The sequence below is a fragment of the Lithobates pipiens genome, unplaced genomic scaffold (assembly GCF_037356315.1).
Source record: "Lithobates pipiens isolate NorthernLeopardFrog02 unplaced genomic scaffold, aLitPip1_a1.2 Scaffold_18, whole genome shotgun sequence".
In the NCBI taxonomy this organism is placed as follows: domain Eukaryota; kingdom Metazoa; phylum Chordata; class Amphibia; order Anura; family Ranidae; genus Lithobates; species Lithobates pipiens.
Window position 1 is genome coordinate 595,003,451 of NW_027507758.1, and position 16,771 is coordinate 595,020,221.

The 16,771-nt window shown below is 42.0% G+C and overlaps 1 protein-coding gene across 1 annotated transcript; it reads right to left on the minus strand.

Annotated features, from left to right (window-relative positions):
- Nucleotides 1-14,221: 14,221 nt before the first annotated feature.
- On the minus strand, nt 14,222-16,518 carry LOC143986804 (taste receptor type 2 member 116-like). The gene is made up of 2 exons (XM_077485211.1): nt 15,617-16,518; nt 14,222-15,461 (listed from the first exon to the last, which is right to left on the minus strand). The coding sequence occupies exons 1-2, from the start codon at nt 16,516-16,518 to the stop codon at nt 15,374-15,376; spliced, it is 990 nt and encodes a 329-aa protein (XP_077341337.1). The 3' UTR covers nt 14,222-15,373.
- Nucleotides 16,519-16,771: the final 253 nt, after the last annotated feature.

Genomic DNA, 16,771 nt, shown 5'->3' on the forward strand with positions numbered 1-16,771 from the left:
CATTTCAGACTATAGACTAAAAATTAAGAGAATGCCACATTTTAACCACTTAAGGACCGCCATATTGCCATTGTAATTCATTACAATGGCACCGGCAGGCACAAGCACGTACATGTACGTGCCTGCCTTCCAGCGGGTGGGGGGTCCGATACGGCGGTCCGTTTCGCTGCAGGAGTGATCCGGGATGAGGGGATGGCCGTTGGTTTCTGGCCACCCCCTCTCGATCGCTCCTGGCGAATGAGAAGCTTCCTCCCACTGTGTATTGTATACACAGGAAGGGAGGAAGTGATGTCATTCTCCTCAGGGCGGTATTTTTGACCGGACTACGAGGAGAAGACAGAAAGTAAGTGTGCACCAACACTACACTGACATGTAGGCACACACAGGCACACAACCCCCCCTCTCCCCCCCCCAGTCACAGTGTCACTGATTGCAATGATCATTTATTTACTGATCACTGCATTCAGTGTCAGTTGTAAAAGTAAAAACTGTCAGGGCAGTTAGTGTTAGGTCCAGGGTAGCCCCCTACCACCCCCCAATAAAGGTTTAACCCCCTGATTGCCCCTAGAGTTAACCCTTTCACCCCCTTTTGCCAGTGTCACTAAGCGATCATTTTTCTGATCGCTGCATTAGTGTCGCTAGTGTCGCTAGGTAGCTAGCTTTTTTTAGGTTCACCGCCAGGTTTTTATAGCGCTAGGTACCCCGATATACTACCCAATAATGGTTTTAACCCCCTGATTGCCCCTAGTTAACCCTTTCACCAGCGATCACAGTATAAGTGTCACTGGTGACGCTGGTTAGCCAGTTAGTTATTTAGGTTCCCCGTCAGGTTTTTATATAGCGCCAGGGACCCCCATATACTACCTAATAAAAATTTGAACCCCCTGATTGCCCCTAGTTAACCCTTTCACCAGTGATCACCGTATAAGTGTTACGGGTGACTCTGGTTAGTTTGCTTTTTATAGCATCAGGGCACCCACCATTTATTACCCAATAAAGGTTTAACCCCCTGATCAACCAGCGGGTGATATCAATTAGGTTTTAGGGTCAGGGTCTGCGTCGCCCCAGGCAGCGCTAGGTTAGTGCCAGTACCGCTATAATATCTGATCTGATCAACATGCCTCTCAGTAAATAGCTTGGGGTGTCTACTTTCCAAAATGGGGTCATTTGGGGGGGTTTTGTGTTATTTTGGCATTTTATGGCTTTCGAAACTGTGATAGGTAGTGAGGAGTGAAATCAAAAATTTGCACCGTTAGAAATCCTGAAGGCGGTGCTTGGTTTTCAGGGTCCCGCACGCGGCTAGACTCCCAAAAAGTCCCACATATGTGGTATCCCCGTACTCAGGAGAAGCACCAGAATATATTTTGGGGTGCAATTCCACATATAACTATGGCATGTGTGAGCAATATATCATTTAGTGACAACTTTTTGTAAACTTTTTCTTTTTTTTTTTGTGTCATTATTCAATCACTTGGGACAAAAAAAAAAATTCTGTGGGCTCAACATGCATCTCCACAACTTCCTTGGGGTGTCTACTTTCCAAAATGGGGTCATTTGGGGGGGTTTGTACTGCCCTGCCATTTTAGTACCTCAAGAAATGAGATAGGCAGTTGTAAATTAAAAGCTGTGTAAATTCCAGAAAATGTACTGACTAAAATTGAGTTTATTCGATTTTTCTTATAACAAAAACTAGAAAATATCATTTTTTCTCAAAATTTTCGGTCTTTTTCCATTTATATCGCAAAAAATTAAAATCGCAGAGGCAATCAAATACCATCAAAAGAAAGCTCTATTTGTGGGAAGAAAAGGATGCAAATTTAGTTTGGGTACAACATTGCATGACCGCGCAATTACCAGTTAAAACAGTGCAGTGCGAAATTGTAAAAAGACCTCTGGTCCTTAGGCTGTTAATTGGTCCGGGGCTGAAGTGGTTAATTTACTGTGGAATATTTTCCCTCTTGTAATTGTCTTTTTAGCTTCGACTCTTCTCATAATTACCTTTGGCTTCCATGTGAGTAGACTGAACAATTGTGGACATGTAACAAACAGTAGAGATTCCTACTATAGGACAATAAACTTTACAGGTGTCTCTTTCATGATCTGGGCTTTGTATTTTATAACAATTATAACTGAAGGATATACACTATTGTTGGCTCCTTTATGGTTGTTTTCGTTAATTAACATTTTTCCAGCTCTGCATTTTGTTTTGTTAATTTATGTGGCAACAAAACTAAGAAACCAGTTCTTCAAGATTGTCCATTATGGAACTGATTGATTTTTTTTCTCTGCTATCTGGGGCTCCATCTAGAGGATTATCCTGACTTCCCCTCCTGCTGACAAGTGAAGGGAACTCTTTAACCACTTAAGCCTCAGACCATTTTGCTGGCCAAAGACCAGTGCACTTTTTGCGATTTGGCACTGCGTCATTTTAACTGACAATTGCGCGATTGTGCAACGTGGCTCCCAAACAAAATTGACATCTTTTTTCCCCCACAAATAGAGCTTTCTTTTGAGGGTATTTGATCATCTCTGCGGTTTTTATTTTTTTGCGCTATTAACTAAAAAAGAGCGCCAATTTTTTAAAAAAAGCAATATTTTCTGTTTTTTGTTATAATAAATATCCCACAAAAATATATAAAAAAAACATTTTTTTCCTTAGTTTAGGCTGATATGTATTCTTCTACATATTTTTGGTAAAAAAAATCACAATAAGCTTTTATTGATTGGTTTGCATCTACAAAATAGGGGATAGTTTTATGGCATTTTTATTAATATATATATTTTTTTTTACTAGTAATGGCGGCGATCAGCAATTTTTATTGTGACTGCAACATTATGGTGGACACGTCAGACAATTTTGGCACGATTTTGGGACCATTCACATTTATACAGCGATCAGTGCGATTAAAATTGCATTGATTACTGTGTAAATGTGACTGGCAGTGAAGGGGTTAACACTAGGTGGTGCTGTAGGGGTTAAGTGTGTCCAAGGGATGTGTTCTAACTGTAGGGGGGGGGGGGGGCTAGCTGTGACACATCACTGATCATAGCTTTCGATCACAGGGAGCTATGATCAGTGACAGTGACACTAGGCTCTTCCCCCCACGAGACGATTGCTGGGTATCCCTGCATCGAGTCCGCGGGACCCACGATACTACTCACAGAGCTCCCGGCTGGCGTGCGCGCGATGGCACGGAGGCAAATTCAAAGGTATGCCTATTTGCGCAGCCGTGCCATTCTGCCGATGTACATCGGCGTACGCCGGTCGGGAACCAGTTAAGCATGACTGTTGAATGACTGTTCAATGAATAAACAGCACATTCTTGAGATGTACTGTACACAATCAGCAGTATCATTTTTAACATTTTTTAGATCTTAAGTTTATGGAAATTATATAGTTGGGTGGGTTGTTTGTAACCAACATGTAATATGAACATGTATTAAAAATGGCAGCATTGGGATTGATTTACTAAAACTGGAAAGTGCCAAGTTTAGTGTATCTGTACATACAAAACCAATCAACTTCCTTTTTTTTTTTTTTTGTCAAAGCTTATTTGAACAAGGTGAAGTTAAAAAGTTGATTAGCTACCATACACAGCTGCACCAGATTTTTCATATCTCCAGTATTAGCAAATCAACCCCAATGTGTTAGCCATCTGGGCTACAAAAGAGAGAACGTTCTCATTGGCATCAGTGTAGATTTTTTTTTTATTTCACTCTTATTTTTTTTGTTTATTTTTTATTCTTTGTTTAGTTCCTTGATTGTAAAGTATTTCATAAAATCAGATGGAAAAACGTCTTCTTGCCCAACAGTGGTAGAAAAGATATATCTGCTAAATAAATGCTTAAGATAAGAAAACAGTGAATAAATTCCATCTAACACCAAGCTGGTTACATGATTCTAATACCTTACCTAAGAACAGAAGTTGACCTTGTCCTTTCCTTTCTTTATGCTAAATACTATTATCTATGCTAAATGTTAAATTTCATCTAACACCAAGCTGGTTACATGATTCTAAGGCCGCGTACACACGTGAGGATTGTCCGTCCAACTTAGTCCGCTGAAACGTGTTTCAGCGGACAATCCGCTCGTGTGTGGGCTTCAGCGGACTTTTTCAGCGGACAGTCTGGCGGACTAAGTCTTTCGGAATTTCCGTAATACAGTCCGTCCAAACTTGGTTTCAGCGGACAGTCCGCTCGTGAGTAGGCTAGTTGGACGGACTAAGTATGGCGCATGCTCAGAAAGGATTTACACAGCCGAAGGTTGCATTGCAGTGTATTGGACGTCGTATTTCTAGTCCCGTCGTACGTGCTGTACACGTCATCGCGCAAGCTTTCAGCGGACTGTCTGTTCATCGTGTGTGGTCAAGTCAGTTCATTCAAAAGTAGGACGGACTGTCTGTCGGATTGTCTGACGAACTTAGTTGGCCAGACAATCCGCCCGTGTGTACGCGGCCTAATTCTTACCATACCTTAGAACAGAAGTTGACCTTATCCTTTCCCTTCTCTATGCTAAATATTGCCCTGTCCCGAAATATTTGAGAGAAATGTCTAGACAGAAGGAATGGTTGTAAGAGTTGACCAATACTGTATTATAAAATAAGATATCTTAATGGTGTGCTGGATCAGGACTTTGGCAGGTATTTTAGTTAAGAGGCTCTTTTCTATGTTCTGATGAGTTTGAAAAGGTGGCCACCAGATCGCCAGTACTAAGTTTGGTAGAGTGATGTAGAAATCTACCTAAGCATACATGTTCTCAGTCCATCTTTCTTTCATCCTTCACCAGCACAAGCCCTTGATGAAGGGGGATCAGTTAAGCCCCTGAAACATATTGGTTATTCTTTTTTCCCCCCTATGGCATCTGGCACATTGTTCACTCCACCAAACACCATACTGTACTATAGAAGATCTTTCACACGGCAAGCAAAAATAATATGCCATAAATCCACAAATAACAATACTTCTAAAATTATACCGTGAACTGTATACAAAATATTTAAATCAATAAAAAATAAATATATAAATCAGTTAAAAAAATAAATGGATACTGGTAGAGGAATTATTTTTTTATTTTAAAGTGACTCTTACAGGTTGTACAGGTTAAAGTGGAAGTAAAATCCCCTATCGTTTTCATCCACGGAAGCTGCCATCTTTACCTCTGTTTAATCTTCAGCTGCCACGGTGCTGCACATGTGATCCGTTATGACACCAGCCATTGGGTGGTTTGACAGTTTGGTTGAGAGCACAGCCAATGTACAGCTAGCATTCCCGGCGTGCCGTTTTTTTAAACTGTTTAAATCGACAGGTTTACTTCCACTTTAATAGACCACTAATGTTTTTATGGTCCATGCCATTCTAATTTCTCCTTTCTCCTGTCTTCCCTTGCCAAATATCCATGGCTTCTTCCTACCCCCCAACACTTCTTACTCATGCTGCATATGCCCCCATAATTATTCTTATTTAACATTTTTGTCCTTCAAACCAAATTGTTCCAAGGGAATCTGGAAACACTAATGCCGTTTACACACGGTCGGACTTTCCAGCTGAAAAAGTCAGACGGAATCATTTCATCGGATATTCCGATCGTGTGTGGGCTTCACTTTTTTTTTTCAAAAATTCTGATGGACCTTGAAATAGAACATGTTTTAAATCTTTCCGACAGAATCAATTCCTATCTTGAAAACCTGTATCATCTGTATGCTATTCTGATGGTTTGAAAAACGAAGCAGCTATTGGCTATTAGCTATTGAACTTCCCTTTTCTAGTCCCGTCGTACGTCATCACGTTCTAAACGGACTTTGGTGTGATTGTGTGTAGGCAAGTCTGTTTCAGCGAAACTTTGTCAGAAAGTTTATTCTGATGGAAAAAACGGTCGTGTGTACACATAAGGGGTTGATACAATAGGAGAGGGCAAAATCTGGCATAGCTCTGAATAGAAACCAATCAACTTCCATTTTTTTTTGTCAAAACTTAACTGAACAAGCTGAAGTTAGTAGCTGATTAGCTTCATGGAATCTGCACCAGATTTTGCAGTCTCCAGTTTTAGCGAAACAATCCCTAAATGTTATTATAAATGGAATGGAATATTCAAAGAATATGTGCCCCATACATACTGTTGTATGATATTTATGAACAATTATTGTAACCCACCACTTGAACTCAATAAACATTAAGAAAAGTGAAGAAAAAAATGAGATTTGCAAACCAGGAGATCTCCAGCTCCTGTGGAACTTTTGGCAAGAAGCATGTGTTACCAGCCAGCACTTTCATGGCATCAGTCATGTCTATTTGTCCGTCATGATGGCTTCTCTCTTGTGTGTCTTGGCAAAAGTAGGTATAGGGGTACATGTTGAATGCTGGAAAGATACATGAATGTTTTATCTCAAGAACCAAGCTGAAAAAAACACGTTTAATAGTTTCTTTATGAGATGATGCTGAGGAGCATGTACCCTTTAATTAATTATCTTTTGAAATTCATAAAAATTGTTTATTTTTAATTCCTGGCTGCTCCTGTCCTCATTTATATGTCTTTGCAGCACTGATGGAAGCCTCTAGAGACATGTACTCCCCACCGCTTGCATGTGGCCAGCCCTCTCACAATAGGTACTGTCTCGGGGGGGGGGGGGGCTGTCTTGATCAGCCTGTTATCTTTCCTTATCTGAATGTTCCCTGTATTTCTTTCTTACACCAGCCCATCCAGGTCAGAACCACGACGCAGCTCTCACAGTGGACGCGACTCTTCAAAATCATATCACCGGCATTCCTCTTCTAAATACAAACATCACGGCTCACCCTCAAGATCTGGGCACCATAGCGAGGACCAGTCTCACTCCTCCAAGGCTCATTCCAGCCGCTCAACTATTAGTACCTGCTGGGGGTGCAGGTTGCAAGTACCTACTGGGAAATCCCTATGTGAGCTCTGCTTTTCCAAAGCCTCTAGTGAAAGAGGGGATAAGGACCAGCAACTAAGATCCCTGGTCTAAAGGGTTGTTAAAGAATCCCTTAAAGGGGTCGGGTCCAGGCAAGCCCATGTCCCTCAGTCAGAGTCGCCACAGTCGCAAGTAAGGGAGAAGCAAATTCAAGAGACCTGGGAGTCTTCTCTACCAAGCCATCCTTCAGCTGCTGCGTCAGACAGTGAATCTGAAGAAGATAATCCCTGTGTAGGGCTTGATTTTGCCTTACTCTCTCCCTTGGTGAAGGCTATCAGAGAGGCCTTGAACTGGGAAGATGCTGTGGTTGCTCCTTCCAAACAAAGGAAGTATTTCAAACAACTAAAAAAGGAACGTCTCAACTTTCCATTCCTTTATGAGCTTGGTGAGGTCATTACAGATGAGTGGAGCAAGGTTGAGAAGAAGAATGCAATGCTTTCAAAAGTTCTAAAGCTATATCCCTTTAAGGAAGATGAGGTCAAATATTTGGAGTCGAATCTGCTGGTGGACGCAGCTGTGATGAGACTAGTAAAGCACGTGACACTTCCCTTGGAAGATACAGTTTCGTTCAAGGACACCTTAGATAGGCGGATTGATTCCGACTTAGAGAGTTACCTTACAGCTGGTATGGCCTATAAGCCAGTGTTGGCTTTGGCGGCAATGTCCAAGGCCATGGAAGTCTGGACGGACAGTGTGGATGATACTCTCAGTCGCAAGGAGATCTCCTATCAAGGAGTTGCGGCTTGCATCGGCTTTTCTGGGGGAGGCCTCGATTGATATCATCCGCTTGGTGTCTCGGGTCATGCTCTCAGCTGTCACTGCCAAACGGGCTCTTTGGCTCCATCCCTGGCTAGCTGATCCTGCTTTGAATCAGGTGTGGTGCCGAAATTCCTTTTGAGGGGTCTTCCCTCTTCGGCAATAAATTGGATAATGCAATAACCCGGGACACTGGCGGGAAGTCTGGGTTCCTTCCTCAGGATAGACGTTTACAAAGCCAGAGAAGGTCTTTTCCTAAGAAACAATACCAAGAGCGAGCCAGGGAGGCCCGTAGTTACAGACCAGGTCGTGAATTCTCCAGGTCATGGAAGTCAAGGCAGTCTTCCTTCATAAAATCTGTTAAGAGCAGTTCGACAGGAGAGAGGGAGCCAACATGTGAGGAGATGCCGCTCTCTCAGTGTGAGGCGAGGAGCGCCAATTACCGGTATTTCCGTGTTTACATCTGACTGGCTGTGATTGGACACATCCGATCACATGGTTAAAGAGTCGCGGATGTGGCTCTTTACAGAGATCGGGGTCGCGCCATGTCCTAGCAACACGCCATGACCGTGATCGCTGAGCTGCGCATCCGCGCGGGAGTGAAAGAGTGGGCATTCTGGGATGCCGTCATATGATGGCTTCCCAGAATGAGAGCCTCACCGCCCAGCCGTCATTTGATATTGGGCAGGTGGCAACTAGTTAAACAACTGTCAGTCCATAGTACATTGACTTATATAAACTCACCGATCACTTTATTAGGTACACCTGTTCAAATGCTTAGGCTTAGAAACACAAATTGCTAATCACATGGCAGCAACTCAATGCATTTAGACATCTAGATATGGTGAAGACGGCTTACTGAAGTTCAAACCAAGCATCAGAATGGGGAAGAAAGGGGATTTAAGTGATTTTGAACATGGCATGGTTCTTGGTGTCAGATGGGCTAGTCTGTGTATTTCAAAAACTGCTGATATGCTGGGATTTTCACAACCATCTCTGGGGATTACAGAGAATGGTCTGAAAAAGAGAAAATATCAAGTGAGTGTAAGTTGTGTGGTTTATAACTCCTTGTTGATGCCAGAGAAGAATGAGCAGACTGGTTTGAGATAATAGAAAGGCAACAGTAACTCAAATAACCACACGTTACAACCAAGGTAGGCAGAATACCATCTTTGAATGCACAACACATCGTACCTTGAAGCAGATGGGTTACAGCAGCAGCAGAAGACCACACCAGGTGACACTCCTGTCAGCTACGAACTGGAAACTGAGGCTACAATTTGCACAGCTCACCAAAATTGGACAATAGAAGATTGGAAAAACGTTACCTGGTCTGATGGGTCTCGATTTCAGCTGTGACATTCAGATGGTGGGGTCAGAATTTGGCGTAAACAACATGAAAGCATGGATCCATCATGTCTTTTATCAATGGTCCAGGCTGCCAATTTTTTTACCTTCTATTCTCTTACCCATTTGTGGTATGTTTTCTTTCACTTTGTATCCACTATACTCTTTACTTTTCCAGGCAACAATGGGTGCTGGTTTCTTATCCATGATTATATATGGATGGAGCCCAAGGGTGCTACTTATACCCCCACTCTGGCCTTTCTCCTCACACATGCACATCATGTCTCAGAGCCTGTCTCTGTGCAATATCACCAGGAAACTATCTCTATGATTTCCTCTCTATCACCCAGACTGCACACCTCCTTGTCTTCCTTCACTCTTTTGGGGTATTGAATAATGTTCATGTGGCTTTTCACCTTTTCTTTTTATGTGATTTGGTCTATTTTATACACTTTCATGCACCATTTTCCCTTTTTCCCTACTAAGGATCTCACACACAGTTATTTAATACACATATCACACACTTTTTACATTTTTATTTACTTTTTACAGCCCCAATTTGTTTTTTTGCGATCACACACTCACTTATATACAGTGTTGGTCATCTTACTTTAAAAAAGTAATTAGTTAAGTTACAAATTACTTCTCCCAAAAAGTAAGCCCGGCCGGTCATAACAGGGGTTGGGGACAAGCAAGCACCCCCCCCCCCAAACCGTACCAGGCCACGTGCCCTCAACATGGGGGGGTGCTTTGCGGAAGGGTGGCCCTGCGGCCCCCCACCCCAAAGCACCTTGTCCCCATGTTGATGAGGACAAGGGCCTCTTCCCTACAACCCTGGCTGTTGGCTGTCGGGGTCTGTGGGCGGCGGGCTTAACAGAATCCCAGAGGCCCCTTTCATAAGGGGGCCCCCAGATTCTGGCCCCCTACCCTATGTGAATGAGTATGGGGTAGGATGTACCCCTACCCATTCACCTGGGGAAAAAAGTGTTAATAAAAAAACACAACACAGGTTGTTAAAGTACTATTAGACAGCTCTAGGGGTCTTCTTCCGACTTTGGAGGTCTTCTCGCCGCACTCCTCCGCTATCTTTTGCTCTTTTACCGCTAGCTCTTTTACTAGTGGAGGAGCCCGGCTTTCCCTTTCATCGCTGCCACCATCCCGGGGTCTTCTTCCGACTTCGGGGGTCTTGTCCCGCTCTTCGCTTCTTCTGCCGGGCCTCCACTATCTTCTTACAGCTCTTTTACTAGCGTTGGCCCGGTCTTGTAGCTGTTGCTGCCACCGCCGCCTTCTTCTTTTTCTTATTCCTTCCGATGTTGACACAATGCTTTTTCTGGCCGTAATGGCAGGGACGCATTGTGTGGCGACTTATATAGGCATAAGGGGCGGGGCCATCAGGTGTTGTCACGTGGTGACCCTGCCCCTTATGATGTCACAGTCCCAGCATCCCCGGATGACCCCACCCCTTATGCCATATAAGTCTCCACACAACGTGTCCCTGCCATTACGGCCGGAGAGAGCGTCGTGGAAGAAGAAGAAGAAGAAAGAAGAAGAAGAAGCCCACATTCTGATAAGCCCCCCGCCCATAGACCCCGACAACCAACGGGCAGGGTTGTCGGGAAGAGGCCCTTATCCTCATCAACATGGGGACCCCCAAAGCACCCCCCATGTTGAGGACACGCGGCCTGGTACGATTCAGGAGGAGGGGGGGCGCTCGCTTGTCCCCACCCCCTTTCCTGACCGGCTGGGCTGTGTGCTCAGATAAGGGCCTGCTATGGACTTTGGGGGACTCCCATGCCGTTTTTTCGTCGTAGGGGTTCCCCTTTAAATCCATACCAGGCGATGGGGCTCGCGAGGTGTCAATCTTGCCGATGGAGGCAGCGACATTCACTTCCTTCGCTAGTCCCGTCTATTTGGAGTCAAGTTCAAAACAAATGGACTTTATTCTGTGTGTGGGCAAGTCTGTTAATTTCAAAAGTCCGGCGGACTGGCACACAGAGGGGCGGATTGTCCGCCAGACTGCCGAGCTGACTTTATTTTTCAGTGTCTGCACCGCCTCTCTACATTCTCTCTCTCTGGATAGGCGGGATGGGATGGGGCGGTCTAGACAGGATTTAATTGCGGTAACGCCACCTAAGTAATGGGAACGGCGTTACCATGAGGGGAAGAGTAATCAGTTAGATTACTCGTTACCCTCTAAAGTAACTGCGTTAAGTAACTCTGTTTATTTTAACTGAGTTACTTACATCACTACTCATATATCACAGCCTGATGCATGACCGTCCTTTGGAGGGTTACCTGTTGGGCTGTCTGTCTGTTGCCTAACACACCGTCTCGGCTCCCAGAAAAGATGTTCCTCCATGTGGGGATACTCATGACCCTCATTACTGTATCAATTGCACATGGATACCCTGTAAGTATTATATAGGGCGCTTTACTCCTATTAATTTTTATATTTTTCACACTTGTGACTATATTAGACCAACTAGAAATACATATGATATCATTACAGAGCTATCCTGCTGGTGTACAGGCTTTCTCCTGATGAGTGACATTAAGTGACGAAACAGATGTCGTGTTCAAATCGTATACTGTATCTTTCCACATCATTGTGGATTCTGTTCATGCATTATGTAATTGATTATATTCCAATCACGTGCTAACAAACTTTGGGCTTTTCTATATGTATCATGTGCTATCCATTTTTTTGATTATTTATGAATTATGTACTTATATATGAAATAAAGTTTTTCATTTAATATTTTACCCTATGCAGATATTTAATTATATGTGTCGTATATTACTTTTTTTTATCAAATATAAATTATTATGAGACAAATGTCCTACTCTTTTACGCATATCATTTGGTCCGCTTCCTTGTTCTCCTTTGTATGCTGGTGGTGTAATGGTGCGGGGGATATGTTCTTGGCAAACTTTGGGCTCCTTAGTACTAATCAAGCATCGTTTAACCACTTCAGCCTCGGAAGAATTTACCCCCTTCCTGACCAGAGCACTTTTTGCGATTCAGCAGTGTGTCACTTTAATTGAAAATTGTCGTGTGACGTGGCTCCCAAACAAAATTAATGTAATATTTTTTCCCACAAATAGAGCTTTCTTTTGGTGGTATTTGATCACCTCTGCAGTTTTAATTTTTTTGCGCTATAAAAAAAAAAGTGACAATTTTGTCAAAAAAAAAAAACACATTAATTTTTACAATTTGCTATAATAAATATCCCCCAAAAATATATAAAAAAAATTTTTTTCCTCAGTTTAGGCCGATACGTATTCTTCTACATATTTTTTCGTAAAAGAAAAATCGCAATAAGCGTTTATTGATTGGTTTGCTCAAAAGTTATAGTGTTTACAAAATAGGGGATGGTTTTATGGCATTTTTATTAATAATTTTGTTTGTACTAGTAATGGTGGCGATCAGCGATTTTTATCGTGACTGCGACATTATGGCGGATATTTTTGACACATTTTTGGGACCATTGCCATTTATACAGCAGTCAATGCTATACAAATGCACTGATTCCTGTGTAAATGACACTGGCAGTGAAGGGGTTAACCACTAGCGGTTGTGTCCTGGGGAGTGTTTCTAACTGTGGGGGGGCGGCGTGGCTACGCGTGACACGTCACTGATCACCGCTTCCAATCACAGGGAGCAGAGATCAGTGACACTGTCACTAGGCAGAACAGGGAGAAGCTTGTTTATATTAGCTTCTCCACGTTCTTCGACCGCCAGGCTCCCGAGATCACTCGTGAGCACACGGAGAAGCGGGATCAGATCAGTTTCCGGTTCTCTGAGGGAAGAACAGACAGATCGTCTGTTCATACAGAGTATGAACAGCGATCTGTCATTTCCCTTGCACAGTCCCCACCCCCTTCAGTTAGAACACACAATAGGACATACTTAACCCCTTAACTGCCCCCTAGTGATTATCCCCTTCACTGCCAGTGACATTTTTACAATAATCCAATGCAATTTTATAGCACTGATCGCTGTAAAAATGACAATGGTCCCAAAAAGGTGACAAAATTGTCTGACGTGTCCGCCATAATGGCGTAGTCCCAATAAAAATCGCAGATTGCCGCCATTACTAGTAAAAAAAATAAAAATAATAAAAAAGCCTTAACACTATCCACTATTTTGTAGATGATATAACTTTTGCGCAAACCAATCAATATACGCTTATTGCGTTTTTTTTTAACCAAAAATATGTAGAAGAATACATATTGGCCTGAACTGAGGAAAAAAATCGTTTTTTTAATTATTTTTGGGGGATATTTATTATAGCAAAAAGTAAAAAAAATTGCTTTATTTTCAAATTTGTCGCTGTTTTTGTGTTTATAACGCAAAAAATAAAAAACGCAGAGGGGATCAAATACCACCAAAAGAACGCTCTATTGGTGGGAAAAAAAGGACATCAATTCTGTTTGGGAGCCACGTTGCACGACCGCGCAATTGTCAGTTAAAGCGACGCAGTGCCTAATCGCAAAAAGTGCTCTGGTCTTTGGGCAGCCAAATGGTCCAGGGCTGAAGTGGTTAAGGTGAAAAACTTTCTGTGCTGCAGATTCCCCCCCAATCCCCTTATTCTTACCTGAGCTTGATCCAATCCATCGATGTGCATGAGAGCAGCGTCTGCCTCCTCCCTGGGCAGATTGATAGCAAATTGGGAAATTGTCAAAATAGCATTGTCAAGCAAATGCTATGACCAGGGACCAGAGGGTGGGGCCGAGATCACACGGTCTGTGTCATGGGGGAACTTGCTGAAGAGGTGTGGCCTGGAGCAGAACATTGGGGCTGCTCTGTGCAAAAACATTGCACAGAGCAAGTAAGTATAACATGTTTGTTATTTGAATAAATAACCAAAAAAACAAAAACAAAGCTTTAATGTCTCTTTAATAACAACTATTGCAGTAGGAAACAGACACAAAATAATACAGTCTGCAATGTATGTTTTTCATACACGTGCTTACGTAGGTATCATGTTAATATTACAATTGTGCTTTTATGGTAACAAGGGGGGTAACATAGGCAGGTCAATTTCTTATCAGGACTGAAAAGAATACATATATGTAATCAAAACATTATTAGTGCCAATGCATACAATGAGTGCAGTGTGCAATACATAAGCAAAGCAGTATAAAATGAAATAGTTATATACAGGATTTACAATTTCTTTCACACAGGAATGCTTTATTCTATAACCAATATTTTGGTGGGTCATAGCCTACCTTTATTTAGACAATGAGGAAGAATACAACTCCAACATAAAATGCCAACCCAAAAGTAAAATCACCCCCATCACATGCGCACCCCGGTGACATAATCACGCAAAATAAAAAATAACCAACGTGTTAAAATCATACATAAATTACCAAGCAACAATGTTACTCCAAGCAACCACCAACCCATTAATCTCAATATCTGTATCACAGTAATTTACAAGAAAACAGAGGTAAAAAGAGGGAACATATAAACATGGTATGTACCACTGACAGCCTATCATGTCTACCCCTAGCATTGATGGTAAGTCACTATAGCTGGCTCTGTGTTCTTCACCTATAGCAGCCCCCTTTCCCATAAGGCAAGCAGGTCTACTGATACTTGGTTACCCCATTTATACACAATTCTTTAGTGCCTGGCTACCATGCCGGAACAGGTGTGAGCTAAGTACAGAAAACAGGTACTTGTGGTTGGCAGACAGGCAGAGTATTCCAATGGCGATACGGGTTCAAGGCAGGCAACGTTCAGAGAGTAGTCAGAGTGAAATTAGTGGTCAAAAGGCAGGCAGAGTTTAGAGAATAGCCAGAGTTCAAATCAAGGTTGATAACAGGGAAATCCAAACTAGCAGGCGGGGTTGGCAAAGGTCAAGGTACAAGAACAAGGAAGGAAAACAGGGAGCTTGAAACATGTGTTTCAAAAACTATCACAAGCATAACACTAAGGGCTTGGCAGGCTTAAAACAGGTTTGTTCTCCACCCAGAGGCTGTGTCTATATCCATCTCTCTGCAGGTGGACAGTCAGAAAGGGAGAGTGCAGCTCAGTCAAAACCAGAATGCTGGAATAAGACCACCAGCTACCATGGAACAGGAGCTTTACATACAGTCAGGTATAATGGGTGCTAATATTATCAAAAGTCAAACCAGCCTATATTTGAAATGCCACATTCATATAGTTGCTATCCCAATGGACCTTGAGGAAATGACATCCTTTGGCAGACATATGTAAAGACTTTGCTTCAAATACAGTAAAAAAAAGTTGCACACATAGGGTATAATTCATTCTGATGTCTTGTCAAACTGAAGAGATTGCTTATAATTTTATGATGTTCCTTCAGTCACACAGGAGTCATCTCCATCAACTCTCTAGAGCGAGGTCCAGGAGCTTCTCCGTTGACCAAGCAGTCAGCTCCATAATGAATAATCCTAAAGATGAAAACTCTCAGTTCCACACATAGGTAAAGTGCTCATTTTGATAACTTATAAAAAACAAAAGATTGCTCATCATTTTAACATGTTCCTTAAGTTACTGAAGGGTCACCTCCATCACCTCTTTAGAGGGAGGTCTAGTTCTGTTGAACAAGCAGTCAATTTCACAATGGACAATCCTGAAGAACTGATTTCTTAGTTTAGTTGATACATAAATGAACAAAGCAGAGTGTAGAGTTGGAAAAATGTTAGCTATAAATAATGACAATATAGGGTCCAAAAGCAAAAATTCATTAACTTTACCTATTATAAAAACAAAAGCCCAGATCAGGACAGAGACAACTATAAACTTTAGAGTCCGATGGTAGACGTCTGTGCTGCTAGTTCCATTTCCACAACTGCTCATTCTACTTATGTGATTGCCAAGCAAAATTATGAGAAGTACAGATACTACGAAGACTATTAGAAATGGGAAAATATCCAAAGATGAATTAGAATATGATAATATATTTATATTTTTTCCATAGTCTGATATATAAACTTGTGTTGAATTGCAAAAAGACATAATAGGTGTAATCAGAACAAACACGAGAGAGTACCCCGAAGACAAGAGCACACAAGCAATGATCAGGTAGATGAGCCTTCTTGATATGATAGCCTTCAAGCGTAGGGAGAAGATGCTATGAACGGTGGAGATCTTAAAATAAATGAAAATGAAGTGCAATGTCGATAAGCAGATGTTGGAGAAGGCGGAGGAATACATAGTATATAAAGTAAATATAATAAATATTTTAGGGAAATTAAAACAGTACAGCACTAAAATGCAATGCAATAAGCTAGTAATGTGAAAGAGGATTCTTAAAATCCCGAAGGAGGTGAAAATTTGGTCGGCACCTGTTACTGGTCTTCCCTTCAGCCAGTCAATGACATGAACAGCCACAATAAATAGCTGTATCACCAGACCAGCTAATATTAAGATTCCAGGACAAGCCATTGGAAGAATATATTGTATAAAATATTTTTCAGAATAGTCTTCCCTTGTTGAATTTGCCATCTTTGCAGCCGTTTGTCAGAACTGTGCTTAACAAAATGACAGGTGTGTTATTTGTGGATGGAAAACTTACTTTGACTTTATAATGTAAATTGAAATGAATGCACATTGGATGTGTAAAACTTATACAAATATAGAAGATGACAGTAAATTGGATACTTGCAAAGCACTGGAGGATGTTATATCAGGACGTTGGGAGGAAAAAAAATAATCTTGTTTATTGCATGCACTCAGTTTAAAGGAAAAGTGCAATATA